Below are 20,985 nucleotides of genomic sequence, written 5' to 3'. Positions count from 1 at the left end.
GTACTGTGTTAATGGCTATCCATGCCTATTGATGCCATGTCCTAATCCTACCAAACAAAGTGGTGAAAAATATTGAACAAATATGCAGGAATTACTTGTGGAATGGGAAAGCAACCTATCAAGGCCCAGGAGCTTTATCTTGGGAATCTATTAGCCAACCAAATTCAGCTGGTGGAATAGGTTTAAGAGTGTAGCTGCTTGGAATAGAGCGACTATGGGCAAATACGTGTGGGAAATTGCAAATAAAGAGGATACACTTTGGTTGAGATGGGTTAATAGTGTTTATCTCCATAATGAGGACTGGTGGGCCTACAAATTACCAAGCCAAAGTAGTTGGTATTGGAAGAGTTTGGTGAGGCTCAACGATCAGATGAAAGAAGCTTCGAGCAAGGTTGTATTGCAGCAGAAATACATGGTTGCTCAGGGCTATAATATGTTCAAACCAGCAGGGGAAAAAGTGCATTGGCCTAAGCAAGTTTGGAGCAGGTTGAACTCACCCAAACATAGCTTTGTGCTATGGCTTGCTATGCATCAGAGATTGAAAACCAGAGATAGACTCTTCAAGATGAAAATCATGGAAGACCAGGTTTGTTTACTCTACTATACACATCAGGAGACTGCTGAACATTTATTTTTTGGCTGTATTGAAACCAGCAGGAGCTTGCGAGAATTGAAAACTTGGCTGCATTGGAAAACTTCTCACACTTCTCTCTTTAATCTCATTAAATGGATTGGGAGAGCTAAGTTGAGCAAGTTTAAGAAAATGACATTAGCTGCCTCTTTAGCCAGCTTGACATACAACATATGGAGATTGAGAAATAGGTGCTTTTGGGAGAAAGAAAAACCAGAAACTGGTTTGTTGATCAAAGAGCTCAAGTCTGAAGTAACACATCAGATTCATTTGTTTTGGCCAAAGAAAATTTTAGAGGAAGATAAGCAATGGTTTTTGACTTTGTGAATAATGTAATTGTATAGAATGAATTGTGGTTTTGTGGAATACATGTATAGATGATTATTTAGGCCCTTGATGGGTGTTATTAGAATGTAAACACTTGTTTTTGTGCCAATACAATTTTTGATTCATCAACAAAAAAAAATGTTAAAAAAATAATATCAAACAAATTATGTTTAAAATTAGAATTATCAGTAATTCTCTGTAATTGTAGGCGCCCTCCACGAAATAATCTACAAAATAACAAACAATAAAACTCTATTACCACACAATATATAATGAAAAAGATAATGTGAGATAACGATAATAAACTAATCCATATTTAATATAAGGACTTAAACTTGAAATACTTATCCATCAAAAGAGAAAAAGTCATTGAATTAGAAATCATGAGCACAAACTTCTCTTGCCAACTGACCAAAGCACAAAACTAGTCTAAACAAATAGGGACAAACCATAAAAATGGCACAAAAGCCATAAAATGCACAAAAACCGTAAAAGGTATCAAAACTATCAAAAAATAGTGCAAAAACCCGTGTGATCTCATATATATTTTTAAACAATTATTAATATTATTTGAATAGCTAGTAAAAAGAAACAAATCAAAACAAACATAGAATAAAATATTAAAATATTTAATCAGATTTATATAACAAAACTATAAATTAATCTTAACAAGATTGATTAGGGAAAATATAACATTCCATTGTTTAATGTCTGTATCAATAAAATTTAAACAGAATTAAATAAAATAGATAAAAATAAAATGGAAATAAGTTGACCACCTAAAAAATAAAATTAACAATATTTTAGAAATTAATAAAATTAAATGTTAATACCCAAACACAAACAATTAATATCCTTTCGCCCAAAACTAAAATTAAAAAGTAAATTACACAATTATTGCCAACAACTGTAAATAAAAGTGAAAGCATATCTAAAGTAAATTAAAATTAAATAAAAATAATAATAATAATAAAATCACATTAAAGTAGCAATAAAGAAAATTTATAAACGCTCATAAAATAGACTAAGTTGCTAAAATAAAATATCACCTATGATAGTTTTATTTAGACACAATTAGTATTTGGCTTATTCAATGAATAATCATTATTTAAATAAGAGATTTTTTATACATATGGAATTTTTTTAAATGCATTTTGAAAAATATGGACATTTAATGAAAAAACTTAAAATCTAAAAAAAAATAAAAATAAGAAACTTAAAAAATGGAAAAAATAGAATACCTATAAAAGGATATTTCCATTTATAAAATTCACACTCAAAATATCCAAACTCAGCTATTCTCTATAGTGGGTTGCGATTCTTTGATTCTTCTTTGCGATTTCCTTTATTCTCCTTAGATTTCTCTGTTCTCCTCCGATTTCTTTGCTTCTCCTCTGGTGTGATTATCATTCTTCATCTTATAGTTCATGTTCCTACTGTTGATAAAGAAAATCTGAAGTCAAAATAGACAAAAGTAAGAAACTATTGAATTTGATTACATTCTTGACATAATTAACATGTTATTTAGGAAAAATGATAAGGAATTTTTATTTTAGATTTTTATTTTAGTTCTGAATGTAACCTGGTACCTTACTTTTGAATATGGTTGTGTTTGTTTTGTCGACTACAATTTATAACAAAAAAAATACCATGACTTGAAAAAAGTCACATGATAGTTCAATCTTAGGGATTTATATTGCTTCTGAAAGTAACCTAGTATCTTACATTTGAATATGGTTGTGTTTGTTTTGTTGTGACTGTAATTTATAACAAAAAAAATACCATGTCTTGAAAAAAGTCACCTGCTAGTTCAATTTTAGAGTTTTATATTGCTTCTAAAAGTAACCTGGTACTTTACTTTTGAATATAGTTATGTTTGTTTTGTTGTGGCTGCAATTTATAGCACAAAAATACCATGTCTTTGAAAAAAGTCACATGCTAGTTCAATCTTAGGGTTTTATATTACTTCTGAATTTAATCTGATACTTTACTTTTGAATATGGTTGTGTTTGTTTTGTTGTGGCTGCAATTTATAGCAAAAAAAATATTGTGTCTTGAAAAAAATCACCTGATAGTTCAATCTTAGGGTTTTATATTGCTTTTGAAAGTAACCCGGTACCTTACATTTGAATATAGATGTGTTTGTTTTGTTGTGGCTGCAATTTATAACAAAAAAATACCATGTTTTGTTTGTTTTGTTTTGTTGTACCTTACATTCCATATTCTTTTCACGAAAGGAATCTCTTAAAAAGCCTACTAGTTTTTGTGATATGGTATGATTTATATTATTTTTTAATTGTTTATTGTATGTTTTCCTCATTTTATTGTGAAATCGATTCTATTTATATCATGCCTTAGTGTTGTTAGAACCATTCTTTTTTTTCTTTTTTAATTAGAATCGATTTCTAAGTCATTGTTCGTTATTTTTGTTACTCATTTTGTTGCGGAATTATTTCTGTTATAATTTCTGTATCAATATTTTTGAAACTCATTTTCTCTTGTTTTTTTTAATTATATCTTGTTTCCAAGTTATTGTGTGTTATTGATTTTTAGCCATTTTTGTTGTGGAACTCATTCTATTTTAATTTATGTCGCAGCTGAGTTTTTATTTAAGTCATTTCATAAAACAATTCTTGAATTATTTATTTGTGATTTAACTAATTCAAGGAGATGGTTCTTAATTTAGTTATTTTAGGAACATATTTTTGATTTAGTTAATTCAAAGAATCAGTTTTTGATTTTTTGATTTAACTTTTTTAGTGTGTAAGTTTTTATCTTGATTGCTTTACGGAACAAGTTTCTTTGTCTCTATTAGTAAAGGAAACTTTCATTGTATTTGAATTAACGATAAATGTGTACAGAAAGGACTATATATAGGGGGAGGATATCCAACCCTAGAATACACACCAAATCCAATTAGGAATAACCTTATCACTATACGCAAACAGTAGAAGAAAATATACAACATTTAATATTGGGTAAATAGTGGCATAAGTACCCAACGTTTTAGGTTTGTAAGCGGCATAAACCCAATGATTTTTTTTAGTGACATAAGTACCCAATGTTTATAAAACTGTAATTTTCTTCCAGTTTTATCAGTACAGACTCTGTTATTGTCTTAAACAGGACACATATAAGACCCGAATTTTAGATTATTTGGTCTGGACGAAAAATATGTAGTATCATTTACTTCCAAATCTTTTTTTAATAAATTTAAAACGAGGCCTGTACTGACGAAAATAGAGAAAAATTACAGTTTTACAAATATTGGGTACTTATGCCACTAAAAAAAATCATTGAGTTTATGCCACTTACAAATTCAAAACTTTGGGTACTTATGCCGCTATTTACCCTTTAATATTTTATAGTCTCATATTTTTTTAGGGTAAATACTATTTTGGACCATCTGTTTTACAAAAGTTACCAATTGGACCTTGTATTTTGTTAAATGACAAAATGGACCCTGTATTTTCTAAAATAGTACAAATAGGACCCTGAATTGATTTTTTGTCAAAATAAAGTTTAATTATAATCCGATCTAAAAGTGCTATGACAAAACTGTTTATATTTTTTGTATCTGTTCGTATTAAGTATTGTCCTCAAGTTGGTTGTATTAAAAAAAAAGTTCTCAAAAATTAAGCTCAGGGTCCTATTTTTACTATTTTAGAAAATACAAGGTCCATTTTGTCATTTAACAAAACATAGGGTCCAATCTGTAACTTTTGCAAAACACAGGGTCCAAAATGGTATTTACCCTATTTTTTAACTAGTTGATAAATATAACCAGTTTCTTTATCTTATATTTTAAGTTATTGTGTGTTATTTGTTTTACTTATTTTGTTATGGAACTGATTCAATTTAAATTCATGCTTCAGTATTTTTAGAATTGATACTCACTTTTTTTTTTTTGAATTATATCCAGTTTATGAGGTACTATATGTTATTCGTTTTTACTCTATATGTTGGAAAATTAATTTTGTTTTTAATTTATGTTTGGTGTTTTAGTATCTAATTTCGTCTTTATTTTTTAAATTATAATCAGTTTAAATTATTTTGTGTAATTTATTTGTATTCATTATGTTATAGAACCGAATTTATTTTAATTATAACTTGTTTGCGTTATTTTGTGTTGTTTGTCTTTATTTATTATGTTATAGAACTGATTCTATTTTTTTTTTTTGAAAATAAGCGTATTCATCCACTAAATAACCATAATAATTAGACTTGTCGGTCATTACACAACAAGTTCTCTGAAACGGAGGAGGTCAGAATACAACCCTACATTTGGTGGGTAAAAGCCCACTTAGCCACATTATGGGCCACAAAGTTACATGATCTACTAACTTTCATAAAATTACAACTAATAAAAGATGGAGAAAACTTAATACAAAATGAGACATAGTTCTCAAGCGCCCAATGAGACTCCTTCCCATTGAGAGCATTGATAGCTAATCTCGAGTCACTCTCCACAATAACATACTTAATTCCTAGCTCCAACGCCACTGTAACAACCAAACAGCAGGCCGCTGCTTCTCCACATAACACGTCTAAGAAGTCCAACCAAGCTATGTGGATCCGAACCACCCTGCCCAGATGATTCCTTGCTACAACAGCTGTGCACATACTCTCTAAGCCCACTCTAATATCACAATTTATTTTAATCCAATCCTGAGAAGGTGGAGTTTAGCTCTCCATCATGGTCGGGGTCGGGGCCGACTCGAAAGAAGTATGTAACTCTGCAAAAGAAGTGCAAATAAGGTCAATACATTTCAACACATCAGGAGGGTTATTGTTGTGTACTAATTCATTGTGTGTCCTCCAGATGGTATCAACAACAATTGATGCATAAAGGAAGACATCCTCAACTTGGATACCCCTGTTGTTCAGATTCCATAAGAATTTAACCCAGTCCCACATACGTATACCATTATCACAAACAGAATAAATGCCCCAAGGCGAAGATCGCAAAGTTGTAACCCCACATCACACGAAAGAAATAAATGTTCAATAGATTCCTCACTCAAACCACACAATGGGCATCTTGTATCCTATATTTGAAACCTTTTACCAATTTCTGATCTAACCGGGAGCGCTTTTGAGAGGATACACCACCACAGGATCTTATGTCGCTCTAAAATTTTGCTATTCCATAACTTATTCCAGAGCGACGGAGCAACCTCGCAGTGAGGGGCTCTTTCCAAGGCCCGTGCTAGGTAAGCTGATTTGCACGTGAATCCCCCATTAGCCTCCAAGGTCCAAACCCATCTATCCTCACCCTGACCCGCGAGATTGCCTCCTTTTAAAATTACAGAGACAGTTTCCTGATCAAAGATATTGTTTAACTTATGTACATCCCAAGCACCACATGTTAACATGAGATCCGCCACACAATTATTATCAGTCGAGACATCACCAATTGGTTTCGGGACGAAACCTTTAAAATGAGGAATCCAAGGATCTTTCTAAATACTTGTATCCCTACCATTAGCCACCAATTTACAGGCCCCTTTTCTTAAAATAGCATTGGCTTTTACCACATTTTTCCAAAACTAGGAATCTGAATCCTTGTATCTACAACTGAGAAATCCTTCCCTTTTAGATATTTAGCCTCCAAGATCTTACAGCATAAAGACTGACAACCATTCAAAATTTTCCACCCCCAATTGGCCATGAAGGCCAGGTTCATTTCATTAGTTTTCCGGAAACCTAGCCCTCCCAAAGACTTGGGAAGACACAGTTTATCCCAAGCTCTTAAATGTAGACCATGGTTCTCTTTCTCGAAACCCCACAAAAAATCCCTGACCAAAGATCCTATTAACTAGGCAATTAGATAGTTTGGTGGTTTGCATGGCGTAGATTGGCAATGACAAGCCCACAGACTTAATAAGAGTGGCACAGCCCGCCTTAGACAACGTCTTTGCCTTCCAGCCTTGCAATTTAGAGGTGAGATTGTCTAGGATAAAGTTGAAGTTTGCGTCCTTTTGCCTTGTTATGAAAAGAAATAGACCCAGGTACTTTAAAACACCTTCCGGAGATTCAATGCCTAGAGCTTCCTTAATACCTCGTTTCGTGCCGTTCGGGGTATTTTTGCTAAAAAATATTGCCGTTTTGAGCTTATAAACTTTTTGACCCGACCAAGAGCAAAACTTCTCAAGGCCATTCCAAAAACTCTTAGCTTCATTCAAATTAGTCCTACCAACCAGAATAAGGTCATCTGCAAAGAATAGATGGGAAAGAACCAGACCTCCCCTGCTTAATTTTATGCCCTGCATATTCCCCTTAGCAATGCCCTCTTCCAAGAGTCTTGAAAGCACTTCAGCAGCACAAATGAAGAGATAAGGGGACAGTGGGTCACCCTGCCGAAGACCACACGAAGGCATGATCTTCCTGACTTGACCCCCATTAAGGCATATGTTGAGCGTGGAGGTGGTGATGCACTGAGAAACCCACCTGCGAAACTTCTGAGGGAATCCAAAGCAATCAAGAGCATGATCAATGAATTTCCAGCTTAGCCTATCATAGGCTTTCACAAGATCAATTTTTATTGCAAAGTATCCCTCCTTGCCTTTCTTCCGATTGAAAGAGTGAATAATCTCTTGAATAATCACATTATTATCTTGGATATTTCTACCCGAGACGAACGCAGCTTGAGTTGGGCATATAAGGGAAGGACGAATAGGTTTGATTCTATTTGTAACTATTTTGGAAATAACCTTGTACACCACATTGCACAGAGATATTGGTCTGAAGTGGTTAGGTCTCTTCGGGTTCTGGATTTTTGGGATAAGCACAACATTCGTTGTATTTATATCTCTATGCATATTGCCCTTGACAAAAAAGTGGTTAACTGCTTCACAAAAATCATTACTAACAGACTCCCAATAGTGTTTGAAGAAAAGCACCGACATTCCATCAGGCCCAGGCGCCTTATGGTTAATCATGGCAAACAAAGTACTTCTGATTTCATCTCGAGAGGGGCAAAGGATGGTCCCCTCTTGGTCTTCCTGAGAGATCCTTACATGGAATAACTGCCTGCAATCCGTAGTCTGTCCAAGGACAGACCCCGAAAAAATATTGTTGAAGAACTCAATGAATTCACGACCAATTAGCTCTCGGTCATTAATCCATACATTGCCTTTGCTCAAAATGCTCTCAATGGCATTTCTTCTTCCTCTGATAGCAGCCGAGAGGAAGAAGAATTTAGAACATTTATCTCCATCCTTGAGCCAAGAGATTCTCGCCCTTTGTTTCCAGTAAATCTCTTTTCTAGTCAAAGTTTCATTCAGGGCTCGACGAATGTCACATTCCACATTCCAATCCCTAGCACCAGTCGAAAGTTTTTGTAATCTATCTAGTTTCTGCTCTAGATCTTTGATGACACAATCCAATTTACCATATTGAGTTCTATTCCAGTGAAGAAGTACAACACGAGTCGCACCACACTTCTTGAAAATGCGCGCATGAGCCCAATTATGATCAACTGAACCCCAAGCATTGGCAACCACCAGCTTGCTTCTATCATCGCTCGTCCACCCCTCCTCAAACTTGAAACATCTTTTAAATTTGGTGACTATACCCCGAGTGTCTAGATATAACGGTCTATGATCTGAATTACTCGTATGAGACAAGTAGAGAATATCTTTAGGGAAGAGATGAAGCCATGCTCCATTCACAATACATTTATCAAGAGCAGATTTGACATGACAACTACTAGACCGATGGTTATCCCAAGTCATTTTATCACCTTGAATGTGCATATTAATCAGACCTCGAGAATCCACAAGATTATAAATGAAAGGGACAAAAGGGTCCCTTCCAGGCAACCCTTCACGTTCAGAATGACTAAGAACAAAATTGGTATCGCCTAATATCAACTAAGGATCCCCAAACCTGTCCCCTACAACCATGAGCTCAGTCCAAAAAATTTTCTTAGCATGGAGGTAAGGAGGACCATACACACATGAAAGAAGCCAAGGATGAGTAGGGGGATCCGAGTAAACCAGACCAGATATATGGTTGCAAGAATAAGAGATACATTCAAAGCTAAATCCAATTTTCACGCCAAAATAAGACCCCCAGCAATACCTATAGGCGGCACATTTATATTAAAGTAAAGGTGGAGGGATTTTAGAATACGTACCAGAGGAATAGGATCCACTTTCAGTTCAGTCAAAAAAATAAAATCAGGAGAGCGTGATCTGACCAGGCACTTCAGTTCTCGAAGTGTAGAGGTCTGCCCCAACCCTCTACAGTTCCAGGCAATTCCTCTCATAGCTCCTGCGGAGGAGATTTAACATTCTCCTCCACAGGGGTATGAGAGTGGACAGACAAGCTGGAGCCAAAATCTTCAATCACAAAAGAACCAACCTGAGGGTTCTTCATAATTCTATCAGTGCAACTCGAGGAGCTAGATATTTCATCAGAAGGATCCTCAGATGGTTCCTCATAAGCCACTTTAGATTCGAGATCCTTCTTCTTTGTATCCCACAGGAAATCACGAACGACGCCTGGGTGCGTTCTAATAATTTTATGGGGTCTAGAGCACAAAGAAGCAAAGCCTTCAAATTTTCTTTTCTTAAATGGTGTGGTTCTCTCATTAGTTTTCGACGTAGGCAACACACCAATATCACCCCCTAATTTCTTTATCTCAAACAAATCCATCTTCCCAAAATGTTTAAGATCATGTAGCAATGTTTCTTGAGCTTTAAAAAATTGTGACAAAGCCCTTTCTTCACTAAGGCTAGGCTCGACCTCACTTCCATCATTCGTGCCCTTAAGTGTTCCTTCAATATCCAATAGCTTGTCATGCTCAATCAAGGACTCATTCTTACCAAGATTTTCAACCAAAGAATTGTTGTTATCAACCTGAGTTTGACCCACTCCCTTCAAGTAGCAAGTCACATTCCCACCCGTTACCACCGGCCCCATAGAACCCTTGGAGCCCCCAACCCGAACAACCCTCACATTTGGGCCTTTAACTTGCGGCCCACTTTCAACAAATCTTCCACATTCATAATTCATTAATTCCATAATTTCTGGCCCATTTTCAGCCACTTCATCAGCTTTTTTACTTAAACCCTCGGGCCCCACCACAACATTGGATGAGAGATTAAAATGTCCATTAGAAATAACATTCGACCCACCCATTCTAATATTAAGGTTACTAGGCCCATGACCCAAAGCCCCTTCCACATGATTTCCCATATTCAAATTTAAAGGCAATATCGAGGCACGGCTATTACCTACAATCGCCAAAACAGGTAAGCAATCAGAGGTCTTTTCTCCTATCTTATGACCCGACTCACTCCCATTACCAGAACAGGCAATGACATGAACAATGTTATCAGGTAAATGCTTGGGGAGCCACGCCGTCTGCAGAGACTTCTCGGAGGCAGCAGTCGCGTGACCACGAGAGGTCACCATCGTCAAACGTCTCAGTCGTCGAACATGGCCCTTCGAACCAGAACCCGTATTCCCTTTGGTAGCCATTAATGGAGAAAGGTTATGAAGTTTCTTCCCCAGAGCTGAAGTCAGCACACCACGAGCCGAAACAGAAACGGGTCCAGAGAAAACATCCAAATACAAAGAAGCAGGGGAGAGCCAAGGGCCATACATGGGGAACGGGACACCATCACTATTCACAATCATCACTGGCGAAGTCAACCTGCACCCCCTACATTGGTGGCCAAGCACACCATAGAAGTAACAGAAAATACCAACTCTTTCGAACTTAAACTGGAACCAACATTTCACACCATTTGCTAAATCGAAAAAACACCCAGAGACCAGCGGTTTTTCAAACTCAATGTCAACAAGCACTTTTAGATACTTACCCCACAGCGAAGGTTTATCATCCTCCAAATCCACCTTGACAACCTTCCTAGCAAGATTTCCCAATAAATTACCATTTACAGATGAGAAATATTCATGAGGTAGGTTATGGATTTGCATCCATAATCTCAAATATTTGAACCCAACCGAGCCTTCAGATCTCGGAGTCCATGCCTGTAGCACCAAAGTATAACCCCGAATGCACCAAGGTCCGTTCTCAAGGGCCCATTTTCTATCTTCCTCAACCTCAAAACCAAACTTAAAGCAATTAGAGATTTTGGTATCCTCTGTCATAGATACAACAGACCTTTTTTTTTTCCCAGTTTTTGGCCACAAACTTAGCCACAGTAGCTTCATCCACAGACATTGGGGCAACCAATTTGCCAAAGAGACACAAAGTAGACAGAGCTTTCAAGGAAGACACACTCAGAGCTAAAGTGACAGTGATTTCAAGACAAGTAAAGCACTTGCCTTTAAGAGGGGAGTTGGTGGCACACAGTCTCCATAACTACCCGACAGTAAATGACAAAGAGAATAAAACCCCATCAAACTATACCAACCCCACAACCTAAAAGGAAAAATGACACTGAGAAAGAAAGGGAAACCAAAAGCACTCACAGATCACAACCACCACACGAAAAACCAGACAAAACACAAGACACAAAAAAAAAAACTGGAAAAAGAGAGGGTATTAGACACACAAAATAAAAGTCACACAGAGAAGACAAGACAAACAAGAGTCAAACAACTATGAAGGACAAGGAAGACATAACATAAAGAAAGTTGAAGGGATAGTAGAAGACCATCACTTCATTATGTTATAACCAATTTGAGTTGTTGTGTTATTTATTTTTATTCATTATGTTATAGAATTAATTCTATTTTAATTTATATATGAGACATCTAACTCTGGTAACTTTTTCGACGACACAACTTTGTTCACTTTTCTAATGCTTTTTCCAACGACGTAACTTTTCCAGTGCCAATGTCTTCTTCAACAATTTTCTGGCAATATTTTTATTAGAGGTTTTATCAAATTTACTAATGGTTTTTTTTTTATTTGTCATATTTTAAAATTTGATTATTTTTAAATCTCATATCTTTTTACATTATTTATTTATGTCATCTAAAAGTAAACTACATTAATTTTTCTCATATTTATGAAAAAAAAACCCCATAATTTTAACTTAAATTCTTAAAAAAAAGCTATTTTTTCTTTTATTTTTCCCACTTTTTAATCAATAGTTTTTTCAAAATGTGCTAAAAGTCAAGAAAATATCCTTATGGTATAAGAACAATATAGGTGTACCCACCATAAAAATGATATATATTTACAATTATAACTATCAAATTGTATATGCCAAACATGTTAAAAAGCACTTCTCATACTAAAAGTACTTCTAAAATATACTATCCAAACAATCTTGAAAAAGTAGTACTTTTACTTTATTTCTACTTAAAAGCTGACGTAAAAGCTATAACAAATAAGCCTTCTATGTTCCCACTAACATTCTAAAATCAAACACCAAGCACTAAATATGAAATTTGATTAGTGAATTGATTAGTTAGTTATACAGTTAGTTAGGTTGTTGGTTGTCGGTTAGTTAGTTGGTTAGTGTGCTTGTTTCTGTTGTAATCTCAGCTGGTATATAAGCTATTGAACACTTTGAATCATTTTAGTTTTGATGATTAAAAGTTCTGTTGATTCAATTCTCTCTTCCTCTCTTTCTTTCTTTCTTCATTACTCTGTTTCAAGCTCACTCGAGCTAATATGGTATCAGAGCTAGCAAGCTCTTCTTCCTGATTTTGGATCTGGTTTGTTGTTGATGTGTAATGGCACGAGGTGGAGGAAATCAAGCACGAGGAGGAGTTCATACTCGTGCTAATCGTGAATCTGAAAACAATTCTAATGACTCGAACATGTTCTCTGTTCTTGGAGAAAATTCTTGATCGACTAATGCTAATGATTTGTCGAATCCATACTTTCTCTCCAATGGCGACAATCTAGGTATTGTTCTTGTTCCTAAAATTCTCAAAGGCAGTGAAAATTACAGAAGAAGAGCAATGCTAATTGCTGTGGTTGCTCGAAACAAGATTAAATTTGTCAAGGAAAGCTTCCTCAACCTGATGAGGATCATGAAGACTATGATAGCTAGTGTAGATGAAATAGCACTGTCATTTCTTGGATACTTCATGCTATCTCTGATGAAATTGCAGATATATAAAAATCACACTTGGATTGTTGTCTCCCTACCTACTGATCAGCATGTCATTGGCTGCAAATAGGTCTATAAGATCAAAATTAATACTGATGGGAGCAAAGACCTTATGCATTACAAGTGTTAGAAGACCTTGGATATTCAGGAAGTAAGCCTATGAATACACCAATGGAAGCCAATCTCAAACTTGGCCAAGATGAAAAAGAGAAGTTGGCTGATCCAACACTGTATAGAAAGATTGTTGGGAAACTTCAGTACCTAACAATCACTAGACCAGACATTTCTTACTCCGTGAACAAACTGAGTCAGTTTTTATCCACACCTCGAGTCACACATATGCATGCAGCTCAAAGGGTTCTACAACATGTTAAAAGCTACCCTAGACAAGGAATCTTCTTTGCTGCAAACACAAAAGTTAAATTACATGCCTACACTGACTCAAATTGGGCAGTATGCCCAAATACAAGGAGATCAACTACTGGATTTTGTATCTTTGTTGGATCATCTATCATCTGTTGAAAAAGTAAGAAGCAACACACGATTTCAAGGTCTTCTGCAGAAGCAGAATATAGAGCAATGGCTAACACCACTTGTGAAGTGGTTTGGCTTCTCTCTGTTTTGAAAGAATTGAAGGTTGAACATGTAGGGCCTACTCTATTGTACTGTGATAACAAATCTGCCCAGCATATAGCAACTGATCCAGTGTTCCACGAAAGAACAAAACACATAGAAAACGACTGTCATTTGGTCAGGAAAAAGGTTCAACAAGGCATCATTAAGACAGTTCGTGTTTCCACAAAAGACCAAATTGCTAATATCCTAATTAAACCTCCCTTTCCTAATCAATTCAACATTTTCAAAGAAAGATGGGATTGAAAGACATTTACAGTCTATCTCCATCTTGAGGGGGAGTATTAAACTTGATTAGTGAATTGATTAGTTAGCTAAGTTGTTGGTTGTCGGTTAGTTAGTTAAAGTGTTTGTTTCTCTTGTAATCTCAACTGGTATATAAGTTGTTGAACACTTTGTATCATTTTAGTTTTGATGAATAAAAATTGTGTTGATTCAATTCTCTTTTCCTCTCTTTCTCTCTTTTTTTATTACTCTGTTTCAAACTCACTCGAGCTAATACTAAGTAAATATGTGATCACTCAAAGGGTAGTAAAAGTACAACAAGAGAATCATATAATTTAATGGAAAAAGAAAAAGAACAAAAAGCAAATTCACTTTTATAGTCTAAGAATGCTTCTTCCTTAAATAATGAAACAATAAAACTAACATAGAGCCAAATAACACTAACAAACCAATGCTACTAATAGCATTTACGATGACATTGACAAAGAGTAAGAAATATGGAATTATGGTATAAAAAGAATTCTCCTGTTTACACAACATATAGATGTTGGTTGAATTCATAAATACACACATTTTGTTTAATATTTTATTCCAATTATTTCTAAGAGAGTGCTTTTTCTCTTCAACAGTTCAGTTCTCCTCTGCTTAATATATATATACTAAGTTATAGTTAAGTGTGCATTACAGATATACTTAGTTATTTTTTTTTCTATTTTTATTATGTGTATTTTAAAATTTTATAAATTATAATGAAACTACTTATTAATTTTTTATTTTTTTTTAAAAAAAATATTGAATGTTTTAAAAAAAATTTAAAAAATAAATATAAAATTTAAGAATATTAAAATTAAACATATTCCTAATATTAAAAAAAAATTACAAATAATATATTAATATTTATATATATTTATAAAACTAACTCTACTAATAGTGTTAATTTTAAAAGAATGTTTTTTTATTTTTAAAGTATATTCTGTTAAACCAACAAAAATAATTAAATAGCTACTTTTTATATATGAAGATAAAGATAACACATAAGCTTAAAAAAATCTCCGGTATCTAAATATAATTAAATTATTTTTCTCTACTGCTCTTTTATAAGTTTTTTATACTACCATGTGCTACAACTACTTGTCATCAAACACTTATCCTTTTGATTTTGTTGTACAAGAAGCAAATAAAAGTGAAAAAAGAAACAAAGGGAAGGAATTTGGGTAGCGTTTGGTTGGAGGTAATGAAATGGAATAGAAAGAAAACAATTTTCATTTCATTTTTTTGTTTGGTTGCATGTAAAAGTATTGGAATGATATTCTAATAGAATGCTCTTTCCACCATTTTGATGGAATGGCTATTCCATTTTAAAAGGAAAGGAATGACCATTTCAATATAACAAGAAAAAAAATTTAATGATATTTTTATCAATTTTTTTTTATGTATTTTAAATTTCATTCCATTCCTATTCCTATTTTTATTCCCATTCTCATTCTCATATTTATATTTTCATTCCTCCCAACTAAAAGTCTTCTTGATCTTACATAAAGTGACCAATATAGTAATACAACAAAGCGAATGTGATAACTCTGCATAACCAATCCTCACACATATGACATTTACTTCTCTCTCAGATTTATTATTTATTTTGTCCACCAGAAAAAATTTATGAAAAGAACATTCAAAGTCAGCTCAAGAGCCAAACAAACACAGTCATAGTCAGATCAAGAGTAGAAAAAAACATTCAAACACAGATCAAAAGCAAAGAAAAAAAACATTTAAGCTCAAATCAAGAGCATCCAAATCTCAGGTTTATTGGTCTTTTACATTTATCTTTTCCAGATTTATTTTTCTTTCAATATGAAAACATTAAAACTCAGGTGAGAAGCAAAAAAAAAGATAGTTTTTAAACAAAACATTCAAAGATACAAATTTCAGATGTTGACTAAGAGATAAAGATATAGAGTTCACCTCAGATGAATCGGCAACGGCACGAGTGACTCGGCAATGGTGTGGTACAGACTGAAGAAGAGTTAGAGCTGCTACTTAAATGAGGGCGGGGAGCACGACATGGCAATAGAGTGAAATAAACATGACTTTACCATTTTTCATTCTGATTTGGATACAATTTTCAAAAATACTCTACCAATCAAGTACTTACATAGAACCCACAAGTTTTAAGTTATAAAATCATAAAATCTGACCAGACCGTTATTCCTTCAGATCTCTCAAAAGGCCTAATATGATATGGAACTTCTACATCATTGAAGTTCCTAAAAAATTGTAAAGTCCAACCTGAATTTTCTCAATCATTTTTTATGAAATATACCTTATAGAACATATTCTGACATATCAGAGAATACATGTGACAGAGGCTCATTCCCACTCCAGATATATTACAATACAGTATAGACTTCCCATTTCCTGCTTTGAATTCTACCCTTTCTAGAAACTCATCATAAAATGCAGCAATACAGAGTTCACTTACATCTGCCCACTGTTCTTCTGTGTTCTGGCTTTCAATATACCAGCCCCAACTATGATCACTCATCACCAAGATTGATCTAGCTCAATTTCTGTTGCAATGCTTCATGGTACTCATTGCTCAACCAGATACTTGCCACACTGAGCTGATAATACCTTCGGCACCAAATGTGCTCACCATTGTGATAGCATAAACCATCCTCACATTTTCCACTTTGAAGAATCCTCTAGAATGACAGAACAACCAGAGTATTATCAAGAACAACTTTGCTGAAGCATCCATTCCAACATTGACGGATTTAAAAAATGTGTTAGGCTTAATCATCTTGCGATTCATTCATCAGAGAGAGTTCTCTAGACAAGTACGAGGCTCTAGTATCATTTCTTGCTTAACTTTAACTGTATACACCCCTTTCAGAATATCGTCGATTATTCCTATGGTTGCATTATCTTCACATATCCTAGGAACTATTGCTGTCCAAGTGTCTACATGAGGAACTTCCCCATGGTTTAGAACATGCCCCAGAACCGCACAAGCATCCTCAACCCTACCAACATTACAGAAACTTCTGACCAAAGCATGAATAACTGAGAAATGTGGAGAAAACCCCTTTGACACCATCTCCTCAAGGTATCTTTTTGCCTCATCAAGACTTCCTTGGTTACATAATCCACTAACCAATGTTCGGTAAGACACCACACTGGGTAAACACCCATTTGTGGCCATATCCTCAAGAACCTTACAAGCATCAATGGCACGACCTTCTCTGCAAAATCCCATAATAACTGTATTATAATGAACAATATCAGGATTACACCCCTTAACCTTCATCCTACACAGAAGCTTATATGCCTCTCTTAGCTGCTTCTTCCGACACAAACTATTCAATAATGTAGTATAGCTCAAGGTGTCAGGAGTGTACCCTTTGTTCACCATATCCTCCAAAAATTCCACCGCCGTATTAACCTGCCCTTTCCTACACAACCCCTGCATCAAAATCCTATACGACTCGTCATTAGGAACGAGGTCTCTCTTAAACATTTTGTTGAAGAGGTCGTATGCAATACTAAGATCGCCATTAAAACAAAAGGCACTCATCAAAATATTGTAAGATTCAGTATTAGGCAATACTCCATACTCATGAGAATTCCTGAAAAGCTCAAAAGCCAGCCGGAGATGGCTCCGGTGAGAAACTAGAATCTCAAGTATCCGATTCAAGTGTTTGGGCAAAGGCTTACAGTCAAATTCCAGCATAGTATGAAAGGTTTGAAAAGCCTTTTGGGGCAAATTAGCCTCTCCATAGATTTTGATAAGATAGGAAAACAGGGTGTGCGTAACTGGGTATCTCTCAGCCTTGAGACGAAGAAGGAGATGGTCGATAAGAGAGAAGTACCTTGAGCGGCCTAGCTTCAGAATGAGAATGAGAAATGAAGAATAAGAATGGCGAAAGTTGGGTTGGCGAGAGGCGTACTCGAATATCTCTTTGGCGAGTAAAGGGTCGGATTGTGCAGCAATGAGCTTTTGGACTCTTGAAGGAGAAACCAAGTGGTGTTTGTGATTGTGGTTTTGACCTGGTTGGGGTTGTGAGGAGTATTGGGGCAGTGATGGGTTCCGTGGAAGGAAGATTAGAGAGCGATTCGAGGGTATCAAAACTTTGCACCATCGGATGCCTTGCATTTTTCTCTTTTGTGTTTGGGTAGTAAGAGTATACTATAGAGAAATGACTGGGAAATTCGCCAAAACAGAAACTAAATACAATTTTTTCTTTTTTTTTCTTTTTTTTTTTTTTACAATGGAAACTAAATAAAATTTTTAGTTATTCTTTTATGATCCATTAAGAAGAGTTTAGTACATAGATGAGATAACAAAGGATCATCACCAATCCATAAGTTGTCTAGCTTTCCTATTTTTTGAAAAAAGGTAAAAATAGTAAGTTTTGTTACTCATTTCTTTTTTATCTAACCAGCTGGTATTTTATGATCTTGTGTGAGTTTCCCATTTTCTTAGATCAGATTTCTTGAGGAGAAAACCAGAGCTAAACTTTCCTTTTCTATAAAAGGAAAGTTATACTTACTGCCTCCGATTTTGTAGGTACAGAAACGGAAATTCCTGGACTAATTGAAGAATTGTTTTAGGAAAGTTTCTAGTGGGCTGGGGTCTGGTTCAGACCGTGTGTAAGCTGTCAATAAGGTGTATATTGATTATAAATACACCTTATAGCAGCTAGGTTTTGTATCTCTTTCATTCACTTTCATATCTTAAGGAAAGAGTGTCTTTGTTTAGTACCTCTCTTGTATCTTTGAATTTCATTCATATCTTTAGAAAAGAGAGCCTTTGTTATGTATAGAAGAGCTGTTCGACTCTTACTCTGTTTATTTGTAGTCAGTGTTGTCTTGAGTTTGTATTCAAGTCTACAACAAAGAAGAACATCAGTGCAACCTTCGGGAGAAGGTGTTTACAAGCTTTCGGGAGATTGTTTTTGAAGTCTTGCATCGGGATGATACAAGCACACAACCTTCGGGAGATGGTTGTATAGGCTTTCGGCAGATAGCCTTTAAGTCTTGAATCGGGAGGATTCAAGCACTCTTCAAGGTGATCGAAGGGAGTTCGAGCTCTTGGAGTTTTATCAAGATTCGGTTAGTAGGTGGAATACATCAAGCTTGCGGCATACAATAAGAGGGAGTCTATTTATGCATAAGTCAATTACTTTGTATTTTTGATACCGATCTAATGAATCTTATCTCTGGGCGTGGCCCCGTGGACTAATAACAATCTGAAAGGATTGTTGAAACCACGTACGAAAAATCTTGTGTGTTTTTACTTTTATGCACTGTTTGTTTTTCTTGCTTTTTCTGGAGTTACAGAGTTGTATTATGTAACTACAAAAAAACTGTTTTCAGTACCAGTTTCATTATTCCGCATTTTAATTAATCACTTAATTAAATAATTAAACAGGGAATATTAAAATACAGAATTTCAATTGGTATCAGAGCAAGTCACTAAAATCTTAGTGAGATCATGAGGTTATTTCGTTTAATTTGTTTTGTGTGAGATGTCTTTGTTTGCAGAAGGAAGCTCTATCTCTCGACCACCTCTTTTGAATGAGTCGAATTATCCTTATTGGAAGGTCAGGATGAGAGCATTCATCAAATCGCAAGATGAGAAGGTATGGAGAGCTATACTTACAGGTTAGTCTCAACCTACTGAAAATGATGAAAAAGGTAATACTAAGGTAAAACCTGAACTCAGTTGGACCACTAAAGATGAAAAACTGTCTGGTTATAATAATAAGGCTTTACATGCTATTTGTAATGGTGTTGGTGAAGGCTTTATTAAATTAATCTCATCTTATGAATCTGCAAAGAAAGCATGGGAAATCCTTCGAATTCAATTTGAAGGTACTGCTGATGTAAAAAGAATACGATTTACCATGTTACAAACTAGATTTGATGAATTGAGAATGTCAGAAACTGAAACTTTAAATGAATTTTATGAAAGATTATCTGATATTTCTAATGAGTTTTTTGCCTTGGGAGAAAAATTAGATGAATCTGTCTTAGTTCGAAAAATTGTTTGAGTGCTTCCTGACAGGTTTGACACAAAATTGCTTGCAATGGAAGAGGCAAAAGACTTTGGCAAAATGAAGGTTGAGGAACTCATGGGCTCTTTAAGAACTTTTGAGTTGAATCAACAGATCAAGAAAAAGAGTAAGCAAAGTCTCTCGAATGAGAAAAGTAAAGGTATTGCCTTTAATGCTTCTGAGAATATTATTTCTGATGATGAAAATGATGATGAAATGGTTCTGTTGGCAAAAAAATTCCAAAAATACATGAAATCTGTTGGAAATAAAAAAGAACTTTTCAAAGAGCTCAAAAGGTAACATTTATGGTAATAATCCCTCTAAACTTTTTTCATCTAACATTAAAAAAGGTATTAAATGCAGAGAGTGTGAAGGATTTGGTCACACTCAATCCGAATGTGCCAATACCTTAAAGAAAAATAAAAAGGGATCAAATGTTACTTGGAGTGATGATTCTGAGAGTAGTGAGGATGAAAAAGAAAAGGTTGCTCTAACAAGTGTTTTGTCAAGAAATTTGCAGGAAAAAAGAAAGACCATTTGCATGAATAATATCTTGATCAATGACAACAAGGAAGAATCTAGATCCGAATTAGATGAGTCATAAATTGATGAGAATTCTATGACTGAATCTTACAAGGTAATATTTGGTAAGTGGTTGGAAACATGTGCTGAAAATCGCTCCCTGGTTAAAGATAATAAAGTCTTGTGCAACAACATTAATGAGTTGGAAGATAAACTTAAATGTTGTGAATCTGAACTATCTTTAAAAGAGTCTAAAATTACTTCTTTAATCAAGGAACTTGAAAACATTAAAAAGAATGTTAAAATGCTAAATCCAGGTTCCACCATTTTTGAAAAAATTCAAAAATCTAGCCAAAGTAATCATGCTGGTCTGGGTTATGTTTCTAATCAATCTAATTCCAATACCATTTTTGTTGAATCTAATAGTTTTCTCTTCTAGAAGAACTGTTTCTACCTCGCAGGTTTCTGTCTCTACAGCAAAGCACTCCGCTGTTACAGAAAAGAAGCAACACGGTAAGTTTGACAATTTCAAAGGGATTGGAAG

At 34.8% G+C, this 20,985-nt stretch overlaps 3 protein-coding genes across 3 annotated transcripts; 2 read left to right on the top strand and 1 right to left on the bottom strand.

Moving 5' to 3' along the window:
- The first annotated feature begins 214 nt into the window (after nucleotides 1-214).
- On the top strand, nucleotides 215-958 carry LOC115696377 (uncharacterized). Its single transcript, XM_030623277.1, has one exon. It carries the CDS (start codon nucleotides 215-217, stop codon nucleotides 956-958), a length of 744 nt encoding a protein of 247 aa, XP_030479137.1.
- Nucleotides 959-13,176: 12,218 nt separating this feature from the next.
- LOC115696376 (uncharacterized mitochondrial protein AtMg00240-like) lies at nucleotides 13,177-13,527 on the top strand. The gene has a single exon (XM_030623276.1). The coding sequence runs from the start codon at nucleotides 13,177-13,179 to the stop codon at nucleotides 13,525-13,527; it is 351 nt and encodes a 116-aa protein (XP_030479136.1).
- A 2,406-nt stretch (nucleotides 13,528-15,933) lies between these two features.
- Nucleotides 15,934-18,109, bottom strand: LOC115698062 (pentatricopeptide repeat-containing protein At4g01400, mitochondrial). Its single transcript, XM_030625243.2, has one exon. The coding sequence runs from the start codon at nucleotides 18,014-18,016 to the stop codon at nucleotides 16,679-16,681; it is 1,338 nt and encodes a 445-aa protein (XP_030481103.1). The 5' UTR covers nucleotides 18,017-18,109; the 3' UTR covers nucleotides 15,934-16,678.
- Nucleotides 18,110-20,985: the final 2,876 nt, after the last annotated feature.

This window comes from Cannabis sativa, chromosome 7 (genome assembly GCF_029168945.1).
Source record: "Cannabis sativa cultivar Pink pepper isolate KNU-18-1 chromosome 7, ASM2916894v1, whole genome shotgun sequence".
Classification (NCBI taxonomy): domain Eukaryota; kingdom Viridiplantae; phylum Streptophyta; class Magnoliopsida; order Rosales; family Cannabaceae; genus Cannabis; species Cannabis sativa.
This window is presented reverse-complemented; position numbering and strand designations above follow the sequence as displayed.